This window comes from Panulirus ornatus, chromosome 46 (genome assembly GCF_036320965.1).
Source record: "Panulirus ornatus isolate Po-2019 chromosome 46, ASM3632096v1, whole genome shotgun sequence".
Lineage (NCBI taxonomy): Eukaryota > Metazoa > Arthropoda > Malacostraca > Decapoda > Palinuridae > Panulirus > Panulirus ornatus.
The window spans coordinates 13,598,136-13,624,390 of NC_092269.1; the positions used below are offsets into that span (position 1 = coordinate 13,598,136).

A 26,255-nucleotide genomic window follows, 5' to 3' on the forward strand; every position below is an offset into this window, starting at 1 on the left:
AAAGCTATGCATCCCCATCAATAAATCCACGCCAGTATCCCAGGTTTGCTCAATAGTCAAGAAAATTAACAAAGAAATATAAACCAAGACATATTCTTAATCACAGATATTACCGTCGCCCAACTTTCTCTAATGTCAGCAGTTCGGCCAATCATAACCATCGCCTTTTACACGATAAACCTTTGGCCGAACAAAATAACATTACCTTTACCATAGAAAAACAGTGATACATACAGCATAGAACTTCTAGTCCTAAATTCCTGAAGATGCGCGCGCATCCCCCGACCATCTAAGATGCGCATCCCCCGACCATCTAAGATGCGCATCCCCCGACCATCTAAGATAACCTATTCCATGATCCAACACCTCACAAAAGACGAGTTATTCAAATTACTGCAAGTTTTTAATGACATCTGGACTGATCAAAATTTCCCAAAGGTATGGCGCTTCGCGCATGGATAGTTGCCTAAGCAAAGTCATGTAGAGAACAGTAAACAGAAGGTTTCTATTCTTATCGAGTCAGGAAATTTACCAAATGCTCGGCATTGTGGTGGCTTCCTTAAACACAGAAGCACACTAGACCATTTAGTAAATTCAAAAAATAATATCTTAGTCATCTACAATCATTTTCAAAAGAAGGAAGATGTAATTGAAGTGGTTCTTGATCAAAAAAAAAAAAAAATACCCATGAGATGACTTTGCGAAGTAGGTTCCTAATCAAAGTGGATGCCTCGGGTTTAAGAGGTAATCTGCCAACTTTTATCCAAAATTCATCAGAAGTGTTGGCGGCAACCTTCTCATCCCAACACGTTATATCCGGCACTTTTGTACGGGAAGATGGAGTGACACAAGGAAGTGTGCTGAGTCCCACTCTTCTCGCGATCACGTTCAATGATAATGTGTCCCTGACATCGGTCCTTAAATACTCACTGTTTTGTGACTCATCCAAAACTGGGCCTTACACCTGGGCTTTAGGTTTTCACGTGCTAAGAGTATCGGTGTAACTCAAAAATGAATAAAGAAACAAAAATCCCAATTGTACAAATAACTTCAGATAGCCATACGATACCTTTTGAAAAATCAGTAAAATTTTTGGGTTTGCACTTTGATAAAAGAGTTAATTGGAAAACTCATATTGACCACTTGTGAAAACTGTTCAAGAAAACTAAATATCCGAAAATACTTAAATAATAGCAAGTGGGTTACTGACAGCAAATCTTTATTATTGGTGTACAAGTCCCTGACGAAGTCAAATTTTGACTATGGCTCGCACACTTCGGCAAACGACCATAATCACTATACCTTATGATGGCTCGATGTAATTCAGTATGTCGTGATGACGTAACATGCACGCTAGTTGCTAGAATGGAGGTTGAAGCACATTTACATTGCCTCCGACTTCGCTAGTATTGCTACGGCCAGGAGAAGGTTCAGACTCTGCTTGGTGCTCAACCTTCCACCGTAGGACTGGGAGAGGCGCAGGCCAGGTTGATAATGCTGCCAGCGCCGACCATAACCTACTAGTTATTAGGGACGCTGCACCCATGGTCGTCAGAGTTCATTTTCAAGTGTACCGGTTGGTATGGGTATAATGTGTACCGGTAGGCATGGGTAGAATGTATACCGGTAGGCATGGGTATACTGTGTACCGGTTGGCATGGGTATAATGTGTACCGGTTGGTATGGGTATAATGTGTGCTGGTAGGCATGGGTATAATGTGTACCGGTAGGCATGGGTATAATGTGTACCGGTAGGCATGGGTATAATGTGTACCGGTAGGCATGGGTATAATGTGTACCGGTTGGCATGGGTATAATGTGTACCGGTAGGCATGGGTATAATGTATACCGGTAGGCATGGGTATAATGTATACCGGTAGGCATGGGTAGAATGTATACCGGTAGGCATGGGTAGAATGTATACCGGTAGGCATGGGTATAATGTGTACCGGTAGGCATGGGTATAATGTGTACCGGTAGGCATGGGTATAATGTGTACCGGTAGGCATGGGTATAATGTGTACCGGTTGGCATGGGTATAATGTGTACCGGTAGGCATGGGTATACTGTGTACCGGTTGGCATGGGTATAATGTGTACCGGTTGGCATGGGTATAATGTGTACCGGTAGGCATGGGTATAATGTGTACCGGTTGGCATGGGTATACTGTGTACCGGTTGGCATGGGTATAATGTGTACCGGTTGGCATGGGTATAATGTGTACCGGTAGGCATGTAAGGTTGAGTTGTCTGGAATGAATACAGGTCTTCTTCGTGGATGGTAGTCAATGAAGATCAGGCGGCCTTTGTAGATTTATTACAAAAGAATATGTACGTCCATCTGTAGTACTCTGGGCTATAGTCTTATGACACACTACGACACACTCTAGTGAACAGTGTGACGATGCTGGCCAGTGTGTCCCCTCAGGTCACACTGACACGAGTTATATGGGAGTCCGTCAACACCCATTCAACAACGTGTTCAAATAACAGGTCAGCTCTTACGTGTTCAAATAACAGATCAGCTCTTACGTGTTCAAATAACAGGTCAGGTCTTACGTGTTCAAATAACAGGTCAGCTCTTACGTGTTCAAATAACAGGTCAGCTCTTACGTGTTCAAATAACAGGTCAGCTCTTACGTGTTCAAATAATAGGTCAGCTCTTACGTGTTCAAATAACAGGTCAGCTCTTACGTGTTCAAATAACAGATCAGCTCTTACGTGTTCAAATAACAGGTCAGGTCTTACGTGTTCAAATAACAGGTCAGCTCTTACGTGTTCAAATAACAGGTCAGCTCTTACGTGTTCAAATAACAGGTCAGCTCTTACGTGTTCAAATAATAGGTCAGCTCTTACGTGTTCAAATAACAGGTCAGCTCTTACGTGTTCAAATAATAGGTCAGCTCTTACGTGTTCAAATAACAGGTCAGCTCTTACGTGTTCAAATAACAGATCAGCTCTTACGTGTTCAAATAACAGGTCAGCTCTTACCTGTTCAAACATCCTGATTAACAGTAGCCCATGGGAACAGTGGGCCCGTGGAAACATGCATCTAACTCTATGTAACTCACAGTAAAATGATGATAACAAATAGTTAATGAAAAATTAATGGTAGTGTGCGTGAGTCTTACATGAGACCCTTATCTCAAGATGACCATCTGTACCTGAGACCTTCACCTACAGATGACCATGAGTACCAGAGACCCTCAACTCATGATGACTATCTGTACCTGAAACCCTCACCTTATGATGACCATCTGCACATGAGACCCCTCATCTCATGATGACCATCTGTGCCTGAGACCCTTCCCTCATGATGACCATCTGCACATGAGACCCTTCCCTCATGATGACCATCTGCACATGAGACCCCTCACCTCATGATAACTATCTGCACCTGAGACCCTCGCCTCATAATGACCATCTGTACCTGAGACTCTTACCTCATGATGATCATCTGTACCTGAGACCATCACCACATGATGACCATCTGTACCTTAGACCGGTCATCAAGAGGTGAGGGTCTCAGGCACAGATGGTCATTATGAGGCGAGGGTCTCAGGTACAGATGGTCATCATGTGGTGAGGATCTCAGGTGCAGATGGTCATCATGAGGTGAGGATCTCAGGTGCAGATGGTCATCATGAGGTGAGGATCTCAGGTGCAGATGGTCATCATGAGGTGAGGATCTCAGGTGCAGATGGTCATCATGAGGTGAGGATCTCAGGTGCAGATGGTCATCATGAGGTGAGGATCTCAGGTGCAGATGGTCATCATGAGGTGAGGATCTCAGGTGCAGATGGTCATCATGAGGTGAGGATCTCAGGTGCAGATGGTCATCATGAGGTGAGGATCTCAGGTGCAGATGGTCATCATGAGGTGAGGATCTCAGGTGCAGATGGTCATCATGAGGTGAGGATCTCAGGTGCAGATGGTCATCATGAGGTGAGGATCTCAGGTGCAGATGGTCATCATGAGGTGAGGATCTCAGGTGCAGATGGTCATCATGAGGTGAGGATCTCAGGTGCAGATGGTCATCATGAGGTGAGGGTCTCAGGTACAGATGGTCATCATGAGGTGAGGGTCTCAGGTACAGATGGTCATCATGAGGTGAGGGTCTCAGGTACATATGGTCATCATGAGGTGAGGGTCTCAGGTACATATGGTCATCATGAGGTGAGGGTCTCAGGTACATATGGTCATCATGAGGTGAGGGTCTCAGGTACATATGGTCATCATGAGGTGAGGGTCTCAGGTACATATGGTCATCATGAGGTGAGGGTCTCAGGTACATATGGTCATCATGAGGTGAGGGTCTCAGGTACAGATGGTCATCATGAGGTGAGGGTCTCAGGTACAGATGGTCATCATGAGGTGAGGGTCTCAGGTACAGATGGTCATCATGAGGTGAGGGTCTCAGGTACAGATGGTCATCATGAGGTGAGGGTCTCAGGTACAGATGGTTATCATGAGGTGAGGGTCTCAGGTACAGATGGTCATCATGAGGTGAGGGTCTCAGGTACAGATGGTCATCATGAGGTGAGGGTCTCAGGTACAGATGGTCATCATGAGGTGAGGATCTCAGGTGCAGATGGTCATCATGAGGTGAGGATCTCAGGTGCAGATGGTCATCATGAGGTGAGGATCTCAGGTGCAGATGGTCATCATGAGGTGAGGATCTCAGGTGCAGATGGTCATCATGAGGTGAGGATCTCAGGTGCAGATGGTCATCATGAGGTGAGGATCTCAGGTGCAGATGGTCATCATGAGGTGAGGATCTCAGGTGCAGATGGTCATCATGAGGTGAGGATCTCAGGTGCAGATGGTCATCATGAGGTGAGGATCTCAGGTGCAGATGGTCATCATGAGGTGAGGATCTCAGGTGCAGATGGTCATCATGAGGTGAGGATCTCAGGTGCAGATGGTCATCATGAGGTGAGGATCTCAGGTGCAGATGGTCATCATGAGGTGAGGATCTCAGGTGCAGATGGTCATCATGAGGTGAGGATCTCAGGTGCAGATGGTCATCATGAGGTGAGGATCTCAGGTGCAGATGGTCATCATGAGGTGAGGATCTCAGGTGCAGATGGTCATCATGAGGTGAGGATCTCAGGTGCAGATGGTCATCATGAGGTGAGGATCTCAGGTGCAGATGGTCATCATGAGGTGAGGATCTCAGGTGCAGATGGTCATCATGAGGTGAGGATCTCAGGTGCAGATGGTCATCATGAGGTGAGGATCTCAGGTGCAGATGGTCATCATGAGGTGAGGATCTCAGGTGCAGATGGTCATCATGAGGTGAGGATCTCAGGTGCAGATGGTCATCATGAGGTGAGGATCTCAGGTGCAGATGGTCATCATGAGGTGAGGATCTCAGGTGCAGATGGTCATCATGAGGTGAGGATCTCAGGTGCAGATGGTCATCATGAGGTGAGGATCTCAGGTGCAGATGGTCATCATGAGGTGAGGATCTCAGGTGCAGATGGTCATCATGAGGTGAGGATCTCAGGTGCAGATGGTCATCATGAGGTGAGGATCTCAGGTGCAGATGGTCATCATGAGGTGAGGATCTCAGGTGCAGATGGTCATCATGAGGTGAGGATCTCAGGTGCAGATGGTCATCATGAGGTGAGGATCTCAGGTGCAGATGGTCATCATGAGGTGAGGATCTCAGGTGCAGATGGTCATCATGAGGTGAGGATCTCAGGTGCAGATGGTCATCATGAGGTGAGGATCTCAGGTGCAGATGGTCATCATGAGGTGAGGATCTCAGGTGCAGATGGTCATCATGAGGTGAGGATCTCAGGTGCAGATGGTCATCATGAGGTGAGGATCTCAGGTGCAGATGGTCATCATGAGGTGAGGATCTCAGGTGCAGATGGTCATCATGAGGTGAGGATCTCAGGTGCAGATGGTCATCATGAGGTGAGGATCTCAGGTGCAGATGGTCATCATGAGGTGAGGATCTCAGGTGCAGATGGTCATCATGAGGTGAGGATCTCAGGTGCAGATGGTCATCATGAGGTGAGGATCTCAGGTGCAGATGGTCATCATGAGGTGAGGATCTCAGGTGCAGATGGTCATCATGAGGTGAGGATCTCAGGTGCAGATGGTCATCATGAGGTGAGGATCTCAGGTGCAGATGGTCATCATGAGGTGAGGATCTCAGGTGCAGATGGTCATCATGAGGTGAGGATCTCAGGTGCAGATGGTCATCATGAGGTGAGGATCTCAGGTGCAGATGGTCATCATGAGGTGAGGATCTCAGGTGCAGATGGTCATCATGAGGTGAGGATCTCAGGTGCAGATGGTCATCATGAGGTGAGGATCTCAGGTGCAGATGGTCATCATGAGGTGAGGATCTCAGGTGCAGATGGTCATCATGAGGTGAGGATCTCAGGTGCAGATGGTCATCATGAGGTGAGGATCTCAGGTGCAGATGGTCATCATGAGGTGAGGATCTCAGGTGCAGATGGTCATCATGAGGTGAGGATCTCAGGTGCAGATGGTCATCATGAGGTGAGGATCTCAGGTGCAGATGGTCATCATGAGGTGAGGATCTCAGGTGCAGATGGTCATCATGAGGTGAGGATCTCAGGTGCAGATGGTCATCATGAGGTGAGGATCTCAGGTGCAGATGGTCATCATGAGGTGAGGATCTCAGGTGCAGATGGTCATCATGAGGTGAGGATCTCAGGTGCAGATGGTCATCATGAGGTGAGGATCTCAGGTGCAGATGGTCATCATGAGGTGAGCATCTCCAGTGTTACTCTAACAATCTGAAATGTTCCGTCTATGACCTTAACAAAACTGTAAATACATCCCTCTGTGCCAATCACATGCTCACAGTGACCCCACTACCTGAGTCGCCAATCAGCTGTCGTCTCTGGCAAGACGTAATCGTCATCAATGGACAGAACTAACCAATGACGCTTCAGTATTGATCATCAGTGTTGTTCATCCTTCCATAAAACCGTCGCGCGAGAGGGTGGGTCTCTGGTCTTCACTACGTATTGTGTCATCATCACTAACACTCACTCTCCTGGGATCTGCAGTCGGGGAAGACTGATTGTAAGACGCTCTTCATATTCCTCTACATTCATTTATGACCTTATAAACGAGTGGATAATTCTAAATAACTCTACTGTAATGTTTAGAACAGGACAATCATTATCAAACGTAAGAGATGATCACATTTGTTGTTTTAGATATTCAGTATAACAAAGTTTAATAATAACGTAGGTACACTGTGTGTTTACAACATTTGAATACAAAGAAATGCAAACTGCGACAGACAACTGAATCCCTTCGAAGATGTTTGTGATAGCGGAAGATGCCAGCAACTCACAGATTAATGGGATACAAGAAGGAAATACAAATGGTTTAAAGACAAGAACCTAGAAAATGTTAGTGTGACTAAGTAGGAGGCACATAATGTTAGTCGTGGAACTGAAACAAAATTTTTCTCCAGTCTCTTCTTATCTATACATACAGTACACCGTTTAACTACATCAAGTGGCAAATTATTCCATATGTTTACAGTTCTGTTAAGGATAGAATACTTCGTCTCATTCCAGGTATAATGTTTGTCCACGAGTTTGTATCCATCAGTGCGAGGGAAATCAGACGATCAACGTCTTAACTAACTTCTTAGATAAAGATCATCAAAGCTTCCGATGATCTTGTGTAGCAGTGTTAGATCATCTCTTACTCTTCTCTTTTCTAGGCCGAATACATTCAAGTCGTTTAGTGTGCTGTAATAGGAGTGATTTTTCTGTTTCTTTCTATTTCTTTTTCAAGTATTATCTGATCACGGTCTTCAAGATGGGCTGCAACAGTGTATTGTAAAACGAAGGAATGATTTCCTGAGACTTTAAATTCGAATGCGCTTCTTATGAATTCCAGAACTTTGTTCGCTCTTTTTACTGCGTTTGTTTATTTCTTATATGACCTTAGGTCATCAAATGTTATCACACCAAAGCCTTTTTCCTCATTCAACTTTTGCAGTTCAATAGAATTTCTGCCGCAGTTTATCTTTCAGTTTATACTCTCGAAATGTAAAACTTTGCACACTTACCGACACTGGAATATATGTTCCACATACAGGCCCACACCATCAGTTTGAGTGAGCTTGAAGCTGCAGACGTGTACGTTCATTTGTAGGTATTGTTATCAGTTTTGTATCATCAGCGAATCTTAATATCTTACAACACGGCCCATTATCAATATGATGAATATATATGAGAAAGACAATTGGTCCCAAGTTTGATCTCTGTGGCACACTACTAGTACAAGTATCATATGAAGTGTCCCCATAAAGGTGTTCTCTATCCTAACCTGATACCTTATATCCGTACGTTATATCCGTACCTTATATCCGTACCTTATATCCGTACCTTATATCCAGACGAAGTCGATTTTGGATTGATTTGAGCGATAGAGATACAACATGAATTAGTATATGTCTGATAACCTGACCATGATTTATACGTGCTTAAGTAATACCTTCATTCTGACTGACATTTTAGAAGTGAATATTGAATTGAAAGATGATAATAATGTGTGAATGAGTAGGTAAATTTACCAGCACCATATTGATCATGGGCAGCCAATATCATATTTATATGAACTCTGTCACCTAAATCGTTACGGATATTTTTGCATCATCATAAAGCGAAAGAAGATATGTTGTTGTTTCAGAATAATTATGATTAGTGTCCGGAATAAAAACTTCAATTGATGTCTAATGCAAGAGAAGGACAACAATCAGGACGCGTTAGAATGCATATACGAATGAAACATCAAATGTATCATCACAGACATCTATTTTGGCGTAAAAAAGATATGAAATATCGTATGATGAACATATCTGATATACAGACATAAAAAGATCATTATAGAATGGGAAATCCCAACTAATCAGATTATAAGAACAAATAATCATACATAGTTATTTCCTCTCAATATATTCATGCATAATTTTTCATACATATTCATTTCCAGCATAAGAAGGCAGCGTTAAGAACAGAAAACTGAGCTTTAGAAGGTAAATCCTCACTTGGCTCCCTTCTCTGTTCTTGTATATACATGTGTGTGTGGGTGGGTTTGGCCATTCTTTCGTCTGTTTCCTTGCGCTACCTAACGCGGGAAACATATATATATATATATATATATATATATATATATATATATATATATATATATATATATATATATATATATATATAGGTGAGAACAATGGAAGTAAGGGGAGTGGGGGAGGAATGGGATGTATTTAGGGAATCAGTGATGGAGTGCGCAAAAGATGCTTGTGGCATGAGAAGAGTGGGAGGTGGGTTGATTAGAAAGGGTAGTGAGTGGTGGGATGAAGAAGTAAGATTATTAGTGAAAGAGAAGAGAGAGGCATTTGGACGATTTTTGCAGGGAAAAAATGCAATTGAGTGGGAGATGTATAAAAGAAAGAGACAGGAGGTCAAGAGAAAGGTGCAAGAGGTAAAAAAGAGGGCAAATGAGAGTTGGGGTGAGAGAGTATCATTAAATTTTAGGGAGAATAAAAAGATATTCTGGAAGGAGGTAAATAAAGTGCGTAAGATAAGGGAGCAAATGGGAACTTCAGTGAAGGGCGCAAATGGGGAGGTGATAACAAGTAGTGGTGATGTGAGAAGGAGATGGAGTGAGTATTTTGAAGGTTTGTTAAATGTGTTTGATGATAGAGTGGCAGATATAGGGTGTTTTGGTCGAGGTTGTGTGCAGAGTGAGAGGGTTAGGGAAAATGATTTGGTAAACAGAGAAGAGGTAGTAAAAGCTTTGCGGAAGATGAAAGCCGGCAAGGCAGCAGGTTTGGATGGTATTGCAGTGGAATTTATTAAAAAAGGGGGTGACTGTATTATTGACTGGTTGGTAAGGTTATTTAATGTATGTATGACTCATGGTGAGGTGCCTGAGGATTGGCGGAATGCGTGCATAGTGCCATTGTACAAAGGCAAAGGGGATAAGAGTGGGTGCTCAAATTACAGAGGTATAAGTTTGTTGAGTATTCCTGGTAAATCATATGGGAAGGTATTGATTGAGAGGGTGAAGGCATGTACAGAGCATCAGATTGGGGAAGAGCAGTGTGGTTTCAGAAGTGGTAGAGGATGTGTGGATCAGGTGTTTGCTTTGAAGAATGTATGTGAGAAATACTTAGAAAAGCAAATGGATTTTTTAAGTAGCATTTATGGATCTGGAAAAGGCATATGATAGAGTTGATAGAGATGCTCTGTGGAAGGTATTAAGAATATATGGTGTGGGAGGCAAGTTGTTAGAAGCAGTGAAAAGTTTTTATCGAGGATGTAAGGCATGTGTACGTGTAGGAAGAGAGGAAAGTGATTGGTTCTCAATGAGTGTAGGTTTGCGGCAGGGGTGTGTGATGTCTCCATGGTTGTTTAATTTGTTTATGGATGGGGTTGTTAGGGAGGTGAATGCAAGAGTTTTGGAAAGAGGGGCAAGTATGAAGTCTGTTGTGGATGAGAGAGCTTGGGAAGTGAGTCAGTTGTTGTTCGCTGATGATACAGCGCTGGTGGCTGATTCATGTGAGAAACTACAGAAGCTGGTGACTGAGTTTGGTAAAGTGTGTGAAAGAAGAAAGTTAAGAGTAAATGTGAATAAGAGCAAGGTTATTAGGTACAGTAGGGTTGAGGGTCAAGTCAATTGGGAGGTAAGTTTGAATGGAGAAACACTGGAGGAAGTAAAGTGTTTTAGATATCTGGGAGTGGATCTGGCAGCGGATGGAACCATGGAAGCGGAAGTGGATCATAGGCGTGGGGGAGGGGGCGAGAATTCTGGGAGCCTTGAAGAATGTGTGGAAGTCGAGAACATTATCTCGGAAAGCAAAAATGGGTATGTTTGAAGGAATAGTGGTTCCAGCAATGTTGTATGGTTGCGAGGCGTGGGCTATGGATAGAGTTGAGCGCAGGAGGATGGATGTGCTGGAAATGAGATGTTTGAGGACAATGTGTGGTGTGAGGTGGTTTGATCGAGTAAGTAACGTAAGGGTAAGAGAGATGTGTGGAAATAAAAAAAAGCGTGGTTGAGAGAGCAGAAGAGGGTGTTTTGAAATGGTTTGGGCACATGGAGAGAATGAGTGAGGAAAGATTGACCAAAAGGATATATGTGTCGGAGGTGGAGGGAACGAGGAGAAGTGGGAGACCAAATTGGAGGTGGAAAGATGGAGTGAAAAATATTTTGTGTGATCGGGGCCTGAACATGCAGGAGGGTGAAAGGAGGGCAAGGAATAGAGTGAATTGGATCGATGTGGTATACCGGGGTTGACGTGCTGTCAGTGGATTGAATCAGGGCATGTGAAGCGTTTGGGGTAAACCATGGAAAGCTGTGTAGGTATGTATATTTGCGTGTGTGGACGTATGTATATACATGTGTATGGGGGTGGGTTGGGCCATTTTCTTTCGTCTGTTTCCTTGCGCTACCTCGCAAGCGCGGGAGACAGCGACAAAGCAGGAAAAAAAAAAAAATATATATATATATATATATATATATATATATATATATATATATATATATATATATATATATATATATATATATATATATATATATATATATATATATATATATATATATATATATATATATATATATATATATATATGTATATATATATATATATATATATATATATATATATATATATATATATATATATATATATATATATATATATATATATATATATATATATATATATATATATATATATATATATTTGGGAAGGGTGATATGGGGAGGTGATAACAAGTAGTGGTGATGTGAGAAGGAGATGGAGTGAGTATTTTGAAGATTTGTTGAATGTGTTTGATGATACAGTGGCAGATATAGGGTGTTTTGGTCGAGGTGGTGTGCAAAGTACGAGGGTTAGGGAAAATGATTTGGTAAACAGAGAAGAGGTAGTAAAAGCTTTGCGGAAGATGAAAGCCGGCAAGGCAGCAGGTTTGGATGGTATTGCAGTGGAATTTATTAAAAAAGGGGGTGACTGTATTGTTGACTGGTTGGTAAGGTTATTTAATGTATGTATGACTCATGGTGAGGTGCCTGAGGATTGGCGGAATGCGTGCATAGTGCCATTGTACAAAGGCAAAGGGGATAAGAGTGAGTGCTCAAATTACAGAGGTATAAGTTTGTTGAGTATTCCTGGTAAATTATATGGGAGGGTATTGATTGAGAGGGTGAAGGCATGTACAGAGCATCAGATTGGGGAAGAGCAGTGTGGTTTCAGAAGTGGTAGAGGATGTGTGGATCAGGTGTTTGCTTTGAAGAATGTATGTGAGAAATACTTAGAAAAGCAAATGGATTTGTATGTAGCATTTATGGATCTGGAGAAGGCATATGATAGAGTTGATAGAGATGCTCTGTGGAAGGTATTAAGAATATATGGTGTGGGAGGCAAGTTGTTAGAAGCAGTGAAAAGTTTTTATCGAGGATGTAAGGCATGTGTACGTGTAGGAAGAGAGGAAAGTGATTGGTTCTCAGTGAATGTAGGTTTGCGGCAGGGGTGTGTGATGTCTCCATGGTTGTTTAATTTGTTTATGGATGGGGTTGTTAGGGAGGTGAATGCAAGAGTTTTGGAAAGAGGGGCAAGTATGAAGTCTGTTGGGGATGAGAGAGCTTGGGAAGTGAGTCAGTTGTTGTTCGCTGATGATACAGCGCTGGTGGCTGATTCATGTGAGAAACTACAGAAGCTGGTGACTGAGTTTGGTAAAGTGTGTGAAAGAAAAAAGTTAAGAGTAAATGTGAATAAGAGCAAGGTTATTAGGTACAGTAGGGTTGAGGGTCAAGTCACTTGGGAGGTGAGTTTGAATGGAGAAAAACTGGAGGAAGTGAAGTGTTTTAGATATCTGGGAGTGGATCTGGCAGCGGATGGAACCATGGAAGCGGAAGTGGATCATAGGGTGGGGGAGGGGGCGAAAATCCTGGGAGCCTTGAAGAATGTGTGGAAGTCGAGAACATTATCTCGGGAAGAAAAAATGGGTATGTTTGAAGGAATAGTGGTTCCAGCAATGTTGTATGGTTGCGAGGCGTGGACTATGGATAGAGTTATGCGCAGGAGGATGGATGTGCTGGAAATGAGATGTTTGACTGCAATTTGTGGTGTGAGGTGGTTTGATCGAGTAAGTAACGAAAGGGTAAGAGAGATGTGTGGAAATAAAAAGAGCGTGGTTGAGAGAGCAGAAGAGGGTGTTTTGAAATGGTTTGGTCACATGGAGAGAATGAGTGAGGAAAGATTGACCAAGAGGATATATGTGTCGGAGGTGGAGGGAACGAGGAGAAGAGGGAGACCAAATTGGAGGTAGAAAGATGGAGTGAAAAAGATTTTGTGTTATCGGGGCCCTGAACATGCAGGAGGGTGAAAGGAGGGCAAGGAATAGAGTGAATTGGAGCGATGTGGTATACCGGGGTTGACGTGCTGTCAGTGGATTGAATCAAGGCAGGTGAAGCGTCTGGGGTAAACCATGGAAAGCTGTGTAGGTATGTATAGTTGCGTGTGTGGACGTATGTATATACATGTGTATGGGGGTGGGTTGGGCCATTTCTTTCGTCTGTTTCCTTGCGCTACCTCGCAAACACGGGAGACAGCGACAAAAATTTGTATGTAGCATTTATGGATCTGGAGAAGGCATATGATAGAGTTGATAGAGATGCTCTGTGGAAGGTATTAAGAATATATGGTGTGGGAGGCAAGTTGTTAGAAGCAGTGAAAAGTTTTTATCGAGGATGTAAGGCATGTGTACGTGTAGGAAGAGAGGAAAGTGATTGGTTCTCAGTGAATGTAGGTTTGCGGCAGGGGTGTGTGATGTCTCCATGGTTGTTTAATTTGTTTATGGATGGGGTTGTTAGGGAGGTAAATGCAAGAGTCCTGGAAAGAGGGGCAAGTATGAAGTCTGTTGGGGATGAGAGAGCTTGGGAAGTGAGTCAGTTGTTGTTCGCTGATGATACAGCGCTGGTGGCTGATTCATGTGAGAAACTGCAGAAGCTGGTGACTGAGTTTGGTAAAGTGTGTGGAAGAAGAAAGTTAAGAGTAAATGTGAATAAGAGCAAGGTTATTAGGTACAGTAGGGGTGAGGGTCAAGTCAATTGGGAGGTGAGTTTGAATGGAGAAAAACTGGAGGAAGTGAAGTGTTTTAGATATCTGGGAGTGGATCTGTCAGCGGATGGAACCATGGAAGCGGAAGTGGATCATAGGGTGGGGGAGGGGGCGAAAATTTTGGGAGCCTTGAAAAATGTGTGGAAGTCGAGAACATTATCTCGGAAAGCAAAAATGGGTATGTTTGAAGGAATAGTGGTACCAACAATGTTGTATGGTTGCGAGGCGTGGGCTATGGATAGAGATGTGCGCAGGAGGATGGATGTGCTGGAAATGAGATGTTTGAGGAAAATGTGTGGTGTGAGGTGGTTTGATCGAGTAAGTAACGTAAGGGTAAGAGAGATGTGTGGAAATAAAAAGAGCGTGGTTGAGAGAGCAGAAGAGGGTGTTTTGAAATGGTTTGGGCACATGGAGAGAATGAGTGAGGAAAGATTGACCAAGAGGATATATGTGTCGGAGGTGGAGGGAACAAGGAGAAGAGGGAGACCAAATTGGAGGTGGAAAGATGGAGTGAAAAAGATTTTGTGTGATCGGGGCCTGAACATGCAGGAGGGTGAAAGGAGGGCAAGGAATAGAGTGAATTGGAGCGATGTGGTATACAGGGGTTGACGTGCTGTCAGTGGATTGAATCAAGGCATGTGAAGCGTCTGGGGTAAACCATGGAAAGCTGTGTAGGTATGTATATTTGCGTGTGTGGACGTGTGTATGTACATGTGTATGGGGGGGGGGGGGGGGTTGGGCCATTTCTTTCGTCTGTTTCCTTGCGCTACCTCGCAAACGCGGGAGACAGCGAAAAAGTATAAAAAAAAAAAAAAAAAAATATATATATATATATATATATATATATATATATATTCATAGGTAATAAATATAAATATATATATATATATATATATATATATATATATATATATATATATATATATATATATTTCTTTTTTTTTTTTTTTTTTTATACTTTGTCGCTGTCTCCCGCGTTTGCGAGGTAGCGCAAGGAAACAGACGAAAGAAATGGCCCAACCCTCCCCATACACATGTACATACACACGTCCACACACGCAAATATACATACCTACACAGCTTATATATATATATATATATATATATATATATATATATATATATATATATATATATATATATATATATATATATATATATATATATATATATATATATACATATATATATATATATATATATATATATATATATATATATATATATATATATATATATATATATATATACATATATATTTATAGGCAATAGATATAAATATATATATCTATATATATATATATATATATATATATATATATATATATATATATATATATATATATATATATATATATATATATATATATATTGGGAAACAGAAGAAGGAGTCACGCGGGGAGTGATCATCCTCCTCGAAGGCTCAGAGTGGGGTGCCTAAATGTGTGTGGATGTAACCAAGATGTGAAAAAAGGAGAGATAGGTAGTATGTTTGAGGAAAGGAACCTGGATGTTTTGGCTCTGAGTGAAACGAAGCTCAAGGGTAAAGGGGAAGAGTGGTTTGGAAATGTCTGGGGAGTGAAGTCAGGGGTTAGTGAGAGGACAAGAGCAAGGGAAGGAGTAGCAATACTCCTGAAACAGGAGTTGTGGGAGTATGTGATAGAATGTAAGAAAGTAAATTCTCGATTAATATGGGTAAAATTGAAAGTTGATGGAGAGAGGTGGGTGATTATTGGTGCATATGCACCTGGGCATGAGAAGAAAGATCATGAGAGGCAAGTGTTTTGGGAGCAGCTGAATGAGTGTGTTAGCGGTTTTGATGCACGAGACCGGGTTATAGTGATGGGTGATTTGAATGCAAAGGTGAGTAATGTGGCAGTTGAGGGAATAATTGGTATGCATGGGGTGTTCAGTGTTGTAAATGGAAATGGTGAAGAGCTTGTAGATTTATGTGCTGAAAAAGGACTGATGATTGGGAATACCTGGTTTAAAAAGCGAGATATACATAAGTATACTTATGTAAGTAGGAGAGATGGCCAGAGAGCGTTATTGGATTACGTGTTAATTGACAGGCGTGCGAAAGAGAGACTTTTGGATGTTAATGTGCTGAGAGGTGCAACTGGAGGGATGTCTGATCATTATCTTGTGGAGGCTAAGGTGAAGATTAGTATGGGTTTTCAGAAAAGAGGAGTGAATGTTGGGGTGAAGAAGGTGGTGAGAGTAAGTGAGCTTGGGAAGGAGACCTGTGTGGGGAAGTACCAGGAGAGACTGTGTACAGAATGGAAAAAGGTGAGAACAATGGAAGTAAGGGGAGTGGGGGAGGAATGGGATGTATTTAGGGAATCAGTGATGGATTGCGCAAAAGATGCTTGTGGCATGAGAAGAGTGGGAGGTGGGCTGTTTAGAAAGGGTAGTGAGTGGTGGGATGAAGAAGTAAGAGTATTAGTGAAAGAGAAGAGAGAGGCATTTGGACGATTTTTGCAGGGAAAAAATGCAATTGAGTGGGAGAAGTATAAAAGAAAGAGACAGGAGGTCAAGAGAAAGGTGCAAGAGGTGAAAAAAAGGGCAAATGAGAGTTGGGGTGAGAGACTATCAGTAAATTTTAGGGAGAATAAAAAGATGTTCTGGAAGGAGGTAAATAGGGTGCGTAAGACAAGGGAGCAAATGGGAACTTCAGTGAAGGGCGTAAATGGGGAGGTGATAACAAGTAGTGGTGATGTGAGAAGGAGATGGAATGAGTATTTTGAAGGTTTGTTGAATGTGTCTGATGACAGAGTGGCAGATATAGGGTGTTTTGGTCGAGGTGGTGTGCAAAGTGAGAGGGTTAGGGAAAATGATTTGGTAAACAGAGAAGAGGTAGTAAAAGCTTTGCGGAAGATGAAAGCCGGCAAGGCAGCAGGTTTGGATGGTATTGCAGTGGAATTTATTAAAAAAGGGGGTGACTGTATTGTTGACTGGTTGGTAAGGTTATTTAATGTATGTATGACTCATGGTGAGGTGCCTGAGGATTGGCGGAATGCGTGCATAGTGCCATTGTACAAAGGCAAAGGGGATAAGAGTGAGTGCTCAAATTACAGAGGTATAAGTTTGTTGAGTATTCCTGGTAAATTATATGGGAGGGTATTGATTGAGAGGGTGAAGGCATGTACAGAGCATCAGATTGGGGAAGAGCAGTGCGGTTTCAGAAGTGGTAGAGGATGTGTGGATCAGGTGTTTGCTTTGAAGAATGTATGTGAGAAATACTTAGAAAAGCAAATGGATTTGTATGTAGCATTTATGGATCTGGAGAAGGCATATGATAGAGTTGATAGAGATGCTCTGTGGAAGGTATTAAGAATATATGGTGTGGGAGGCAAGTTGTTAGAAGCAGTGAAAAGTTTTTATCGAGGATGTAAGGCATGTGTACGTGTAGGAAGAGAGGAAAGTGATTGGTTCTCAGTGAATGTAGGTTTGCGGCAGGGGTGTGTGATGTCTCCATGGTTGTTTAATTTGTTTATGGATGGGGTTGTTAGGGAGGTAAATGCAAGAGTCCTGGAAAGAGGGGCAAGTATGAAGTCTGTTGGGGATGAGAGAGCTTGGGAAGTGAGTCAGTTGTTGTTCGCTGATGATACAGCGCTGGTGGCTGATTCATGTGAGAAACTGCAGAAGCTGGTGACTGAGTTTGGTAAAGTGTGTGGAAGAAGAAAGTTAAGAGTAAATGTGAATAAGAGCAAGGTTATTAGGTACAGTAGGGTTGAGGGTCAAGTCAATTGGGAGGTGAGTTTGAATGGAGAAAAACTGGAGGAAGTGAAGTGTTTTAGATATCTGGGAGTGGATCTGTCAGCGGATGGAACCATGGAAGCGGAAGTGGATCATAGGGTGGGGGAGGGGGCGAAAATTTTGGGAGCCTTGAAAAATGTGTGGAAGTCGAGAACATTATCTCGGAAAGCAAAAATGGGTATGTTTGAAGGAATAGTGGTTCCAACAATGTTGTATGGTTGCGAGGCGTGGGCTATGGATAGAGTTGTGCGCAGGAGGATGGATGTGCTGGAAATGAGATGTTTGAGGACAATGTGTGGTGTGAGGTGGTTTGATCGAGTAAGTAACGTAAGGGTAAGAGAGATGTGTGGAAATAAAAAGAGCGTGGTTGAGAGAGCAGAAGAGGGTGTTTTGAAATGGTTTGGGCACATGGAGAGAATGAGTGAGGAAAGATTGACCAAGAGGATATATGTGTCGGAGGTGGAGGGAACGAGGAGAAGAGGGAGACCAAATTGGAGGTGGAAAGATGGAGTGAAAAAGATTTTGTGTGATCGGGGCCTGAACATGCAGGAGGGTGAAAGGAGGGCAAGGAATAGAGTGAATTGGAGCGATGTGGTATACAGGGGTTGACGTGCTGTCAGTGGATTGAATCAAGGCATGTGAAGCGTCTGGGGTAAACCATGGAAAGCTGTGTAGGTATGTATATTTGCGTGTGTGGACGTGTGTATGTACATGTGTATGGGGGGGGGTTGGGCCATTTCTTTCGTCTGTTTCCTTGCGCTACCTCGCAAACGCGGGAGACAGCGACAAAGTATAAAAAAAAAAAAAAAAAAAAAAAAAATATATATATATATATATATATATATATATATATATATATATATATATATATATATATATATATATATATATATATATATATATATATATATATTTTCTTTTTTTTTTTTTTTCTCTTTTTTTTTGCTTTGTCGCTGTCTCCCGCGTTTGCGAGGTAGCGCAAGGAAACAGAAGAAAGAAATGTCCCAACCCACCCCCATACACATGCCTTGATTCAATCCACTGACAACACGTCAACCCCGGTATACCACATCGCTCCAATTCACTCTATTCTTTGCCCTCCTTTCACCCTGCTGCATGTTCAGGCCCCGATCACACAAAATATTTTTCACTCCATCTTTCCACCTCCAATTTGGTCTCCCTCTTCTCCTCGTTCCCTCCTACGACACATATATCCTCTTGGTCAATCTTTCCTCACTCATTCTCTCCATGTGACCAAACCATTTCAAAACACCCTCTTCTGCTCTCTCAACCACGCTCTTTTTATTTCCACACATCTCTCTTACCCTTACGTTACTTACTCGATCAAACCACCTCACACCACACACTGTCCTCAAACATCTCATTTCCAGCACATCCATCCTCCTGCGCACAACTCTATCCATAGTCCACGCCTCGCAACCATACAACATTGTTGGAACGACTATTCCTTCAAACATACCCATTTTTGCTTTCCGAGATAATGTTCTCGACTTCCACACATTCTTCAAGGCTCCCAGAATTTTCGCCCCCTCCCCCACCCTATGATCCACTTCCGCTTCCATGGTTCCATCCGCTGCCAGATCCACTCCCAGATATCTAAAACACTTCACTTCCTCCAGTTTTTCTCCATTCAAACTCACCTCCCAATTGAATTGACACTCAACCCTACTGTACCTAATAACCTTGCCCTTATTCACATTTACTCTTAACTTTCTTCTTTCACACACTTTACCAAACTCAGTCACCAGCTTCTGCAGTTTCTCACATGAATCAGCCACCAGCGCTGTATCATCAGCGAACAACAACTGACTCACTTCCCAAGCTCTCTCATCCCCAACAGACTTCATACTTGCCCCTCTTTCCAAAACTCTTGCATTCACCTCCCTAACAACCCCATCCATAAACAAATTAAACAACCATGGAGACATCACACACCCCTGCCGCAAACCTACATTCACTGAGAACCAATCACTTTCCTCTCTTCCTACACGTACACATACCTTACATCCTCGATAAAAACTTTTCACTGCTTCTAACAACTTGCCTCCCACACCATATATTCTTAATACCTTCCACAGAGCATCTCTATCAACTCTATCATATGCCTTCTCCAGATCCATAAATGCTACATACAAATCCATTTGCTTTTCTAAGTATTTCTCACATACATTCTTCAAAGCAAACACCTGATCCACACATCCTCTACCACTTCTGAAACCACACTGCTCTTCCCCAATCTGATGCTCTGTACATGCCTTCACCCTCTCAATCAATACCCTCCCATATAATTTACCAGGAATACTCAACAAACTTATACCTCTGTAATTTGAGCACTCACTCTTATCCCCTTTGCCTTTGTACAATGGCACTATGCACCCATTCCGCCAATCCTCAGGCACCTCACCATGAGTCATACATACATTAAATAACCTTACCAACCAGTCAACAATACAGTCACCCCCTTTTTTAATAAATTCCACTGCAATACCATCCAAACCTGCTGCCTTGCCGGCTTTCATCTTCCGCAAAGCTTTTACTACCTCTTCTCTGTTTACCAAATCATTTTCCCTAACCCTCTCACTTTGCACACCACCTCGACCAAAACACCCTATATCTGCCACTCTGTCATCAGACACATTCAACAAACCTTCAAAATACTCATTCCATCTCCTTCTCACATCACCGCTACTTGTTATCACCTCCCCATTTGCGCCCTTCACTGAAGTTCCCATTTGCTCCCTTGTCTTACGCACCCTATTTACCTCCTTCCAGAACATCTTTTTATTCTCCCTAAAATTTACTGATAGTCTCTCACCCCAACTCTCATTTGCCCTTTTTTTCACCTCTTGCACCTTTCTCTTGACCTCCTGTCTCTTTCTTTTATACTTCTCCCACTCAATTGCATTTTTTCCCTGCAAAAATCGTCCAAAGTGTGGAAGAGTGGTTTGGAAATGTCTGGGGAGTGAAGTCAGGGGTTAGTGAGAGGACATGAGCAAGGGAAGGAGTAGCAATACTCCTGAAACAGGAGTTGTGGGAGTATGTGATAGAATGTAAGAAAGTAAATTCTCGATTAATATGGGTAAAACTGAAAGTTGATGGAGAGAGGTGGGTGATTATTGGTGCATATGCACCTGGGCATGAGAAGAAAGATCATGAGAGGCAAGTGTTTTGGGAGCAGCTAAATGAGTGTGTTAGCGGTTTTGATGCACGAGACCGGGTTATAGTGATGGGTGATTTGAATGCAAAGGTGAGTAATGTGGCAGTTGAGGGAATAATTGGTATGCATGGGGTGTTCAGTGTTGTAAATGGAAATGGTGAAGAGCTTGTAGATTTATGTGCTGAAAAAGGACTGATGATTGGGAATACCTGGTTTAAAAAGCGAGATATACATAAGTATACTTATGTAAGTAGGAGAGATGGCCAGAGAGCGTTATTGGATTACGTGTTAATTGACAGGCGCGCGAAAGAGAGACTTTTGGATGTTAATGTGCTGAGAGGTGCAACTGGAGGGATGTCTGATCATTATCTTGTGGAGGCTAAGGTGAAGATTAGTATGGGTTTTCAGAAAAGAGGAGTGAATGTTGGGGTGAAGAAGGTGGTGAGAGTAAGTGAGCTTGGGAAGGAGACCTGTGTGGGGAAGTACCAGGAGAGACTGTGTACAGAATGGAAAAAGGTGAGAACAATGGAAGTAAGGGGAGTGGGGGAGGAATGGGATGTATTTAGGGAATCAGTGATGGATTGCGCAAAAGATGCTTGTGGCATGAGAAGAGTGGGAGGTGGGCTGTTTAGAAAGGGTAGTGAGTGGTGGGATGAAGAAGTAAGAGTATTAGTGAAAGAGAAGAGAGAGGCATTTGGACGATATATATATATATATATATATATATATATATATATATATATATATATATATACATATATATTTATAGGCAATAGATATATATATATATATATATATATATATATATATATATATATATATATATATATATATATATATATATATATATTTATATATATATATATATATATATATATATATATATATATATATATATATATATATATATATATATATATATATATATATATATATGTATATATATATATATATATATATATATATATATATATATATATATATATATATATATATATATATATATATATATATATATATATATATATATATATATATTTTCTTTTTTTTTTTTCTCTTTTTTTTTGCTTTGTCGCTGTCTCCCGCGTTTGCGAGGTAGCGCAAGGAAACAGAAGAAAGAAATGGCCCAACCCACCCCCATACACATGCCTTGATTCAATCCACTGACAACACGTCAACCCCGGTATACCACATCGCTCCAATTCACTCTATTCTTTGCCCTCCTTTCACCCTGCTGCATGTTCAGGCCCCGATCACACAAAATATTTTTCACTCCATCTTTCCACCTCCAATTTGGTCTCCCTCTTCTCCTCGTTCCCTCCTACGACACATATATCCTCTTGGTCAATCTTTCCTCACTCATTCTCTCCATGTGACCAAACCATTTCAAAACACCCTCTTCTGCTCTCTCAACCACGCTCTTTTTATTTCCACACATCTCTCTTACCCTTACGTTACTTACTCGATCAAACCACCTCACACCACACACTGTCCTCAAACATCTCATTTCCAGCACATCCATCCTCCTGCGCACAACTCTATCCATAGTCCACGCCTCGCAACCATACAACATTGTAGGAACGACTATTCCTTCAAACATACCCATTTTTGCTTTCCGAGATAATGTTCTCGACTTCCACACATTCTTCAAGGCTCCCAGAATTTTCGCCCCCTCCCCCACCCTATGATCCACTTCCGCTTCCATGGTTCCATCCGCTGCCAGATCCACTCCCAGATATCTAAAACACTTCACTTCCTCCAGTTTTTCTCCATTCAAACTCACCTCCCAATTGAATTGACACTCAACCCTACTGTACCTAATAACCTTGCTCTTATTCACATTTACTCTTAACTTTCTTCTTTCACACACTTTACCAAACTCAGTCACCAGCTTCTGCAGTTTCTCACATGAATCAGCCACCAGCGCTGTATCATCAGCGAACAACAACTGACTCACTTCCCAAGCTCTCTCATCCCCAACAGACTTCATACTTGCCCCTCTTTCCAAAACTCTTGCATTCACCTCCCTAACAACCCCATCCATAAACAAATTAAACAACCATGGAGACATCACACACCCCTGCCGCAAACCTACATTCACTGAGAACCAGTCATATGCATATATATATATAAAAAAAAAAAAAAAATATATATATATATATATATATATATATATATATATATATATATATATATATATATATATATATATATATATATATATATATATATGCATAGTGCCATTGTACAAAGGCAGAGGGGATAAGAGTGAGTGCTCAAATTACAGAGGTATAAGTTTGTTGAGTCATCCTGGTAAATTATATGGGAGGGTATTGATTGAGAGGGTGAAGGCATGTACAGAGCACCAGATTGGGGAAGAGCAGTGTGGTTTCAGAAGTGGTAGAGGATGTGTGGATCAGGTGTTTGCTTTGAAGAATGTATGTGAGAAATACTTAGAAAAGCAAATGGATTTGTATGTAGCATTTATGGATCTGGAGAAGGCATATGATAGAGTTGATAGAGATGCTCTGTGGAAGGTATTAAGAATATATGGTGTGGGAGGCAAGTTGTCAGAAGCAGTGAAAAGTTTTATCGAGGATGTAAGGCATGTGTACGTGTAGGAAGAGAGGAAATTGATTGGTTCTCAGTGAATGTAGGTTTGCGGCAGGGGTGTGTGATGTCTCCATGGTTGTTTAATTTGTTTATGGATGGGGTTGTTAGGGAGGTGAATGCAAGAGTTTTGGAAAGAGGGGCAAGTATGAAGTACATCTCAATGTACACATATATATACACACACAGACATATACATATATACACATGTACATAATTCACACTGCCTGCCTTTATTTATTCCCATCGCCACCTCGCCACACATGGAATAGCAACCCCCTCCCCCCTCATGTGTGCGAGGTAGAGCTAGGAAAAGACAACAAAGGCTCCATTCGTTCACACTCAGTCTCTAGCTGTTATGTAATAATGCACCGAAACCACAGCTCCCTTTCCACATCCAGGGCCCACAGAACTTTCCATGGTTTACCCCAGACGCTTCACATGCCCTAGTTCAATCCATTGACAGCACTTCGACCACGGTATACCACATCGTTCCAATTCACTCCATTCCTTGCACACCTTTCACCCTCCTGCATGTTTAGGCTCCGATCACTCAAAATCTTTTTCACTCCATCTTTCCACCTCCAATTTGGTCTCCCACTTCTCCTCGTTCCCTCCACCTCCGACACATATATCTTCTTGGTCAATCTTTCCTCACTCATTCTCTCCATGTGACCAAACCATTTCAAAACACCCTCTTCTGCTCTCTCAACCACACTCTTATTATTTCCACATATTTCTCTTACCCTTACATTACTTACTCGATCAAACCACCTCACACCACATATTGTCCTCAAACATCTCATTTCCAGCACATCCACCCTTCTGCGCACAACTCTATCCATAGCCCACGCCTCGCAGCCATACAACATTGTTGGAACCACTATTCCTTCAAACATACCCATTTTTGCTTTCCGAGATAATGTTCTCGACTTCCAAACATTTTTCAAGGCTCCCAGGATTTTCGCCCCCTCCCTCACCCTATGATTCACTTCCGCTTCCATGGTTCCATCCGCTGCCAGATCCACTCCCAGATATCTAAAACACCTTACTTCCTCCAGTTTTTCTCCATTCAAACTTACCTCCCAATTGACCTGACCCTCAACCCTACTGTACCTAATAACCTTGCTCTTATTCACATTTACTCTTAACTTTCTTCTTTCACACACTTTACCAAACTCAGTCACAAGCTTCTGTAGTTTCTCACATGAATCAGCCACCAGCGCTGTATCATCAGCGAACAACAACTGACTCACTTCCCCAGCTCTCTTATCCACAACAGACCGCATACTTGCCCCTCTTTCTAAAACTCTTGCATTTTCCTCCCTAACAACCCCATCCATAAACAAATTGAACAACCATAGAGATATCACACACCCCTGCCGCAAACCTACATTCACTGAGAGCCAATGACTTTCCTCAATAAAAACTTTTCAATGCTTCTAACAACTTGCCTCCCACACCATATGTTCTTAATACCTTCCACAGAGCATCTCTATCAACTCTATCATATGCCTTCTGCAGATCCATAAATGCTACATACAAATCCATTTGCTTTTCTAAGTATAATTTATAATTTATGATTTATAATTTATAATTTCACACTGAGTTCTCTATGAGTATCGCTTGAAAGTTTTTTTTTTCTTATGTGCTTTGGTTTGTCAATACATATAAGGCAATGAAGGGGACAACGATAAGAAAACTTTTGATTGGAGAGCCTTTGCCTTTCAACAATTTCTATTCTTTATCAAAATGAGAATTAACTGCTTCTAGGGGAATCTTACTGAGTTTAAAGTATGTTGGTGTCATTACTGAAAAGATCATACATTTTTGATGAATTACCTCTTTTGTCCATAATCAGAACTGTTAGCCTTAACTGCTTTAGTAATATGTATATCTTACCCTCTAATGCAGTTTGGTTTACGTATACAGATGATGCTTTTTGTGTGGCTAACAAATGAAAATTTACAAACATTTCTCTCTTTACATAGCACTTTAGTTCCTTCCATCAACTTCACTGTAGAAATTGAAAATAATGGTTTGTTACCATTTTTAGATTGTATGATTCATAGGGATGGAAATATGTTTAAGTTTAGCATATACAGAAAACATACCAATGTATGCTCATATATACATTATTACTCAGCTCAACATGAGAGAGTTAGATTATCATCTTTCCAGTCTATGTTCTTTATGGCATTACGTACTTGCAGTCTATCAGTTATGAGTTTGAGAAGATATATTCCATTAGATCCAAGTTAAAGTGTCCTAGATCTTTCATTCATTATACTCTACTTCCCATGTTGCTTAGGGATATGTTAATCGGAAAAAATTATTAATCAGAAACTCACCAGAAACTTCCACAAGATGCTTTTATAGAATACCATGTAAAAATTGTGATAAGTTATACGTTGGGCAGACTGGTAAGATCTTTCTTTTAAACTTAAGCAACATCAATATAGTATATGAATAGGACAAGAATCAAATGCATTGTTTGATCCTGTAAAAAATTTTGGTCATGGTATTGACTGCAGTAATGCTATCTCAGTTATTAACTCTAACTCTTATACCA

The 26,255-nt window shown here is 41.7% G+C and overlaps 1 protein-coding gene across 1 annotated transcript in view; it reads left to right on the forward strand.

The window, feature by feature from the left end:
- The first annotated feature begins 294 nt into the window (after positions 1 to 294).
- The window catches only part of LOC139763311 (probable glutamate receptor), a 152,854-nt gene continuing 126,893 nt past the window's right edge, over positions 295 to 26,255 (forward strand). The window contains exons 1-2 of the mRNA XM_071689333.1: positions 295 to 438; positions 1,408 to 1,487. Of these exons, the coding sequence (XP_071545434.1) occupies positions 295 to 438; positions 1,408 to 1,487 (224 nt within the window). The remainder of the gene's footprint in view (positions 439 to 1,407; positions 1,488 to 26,255) is intronic.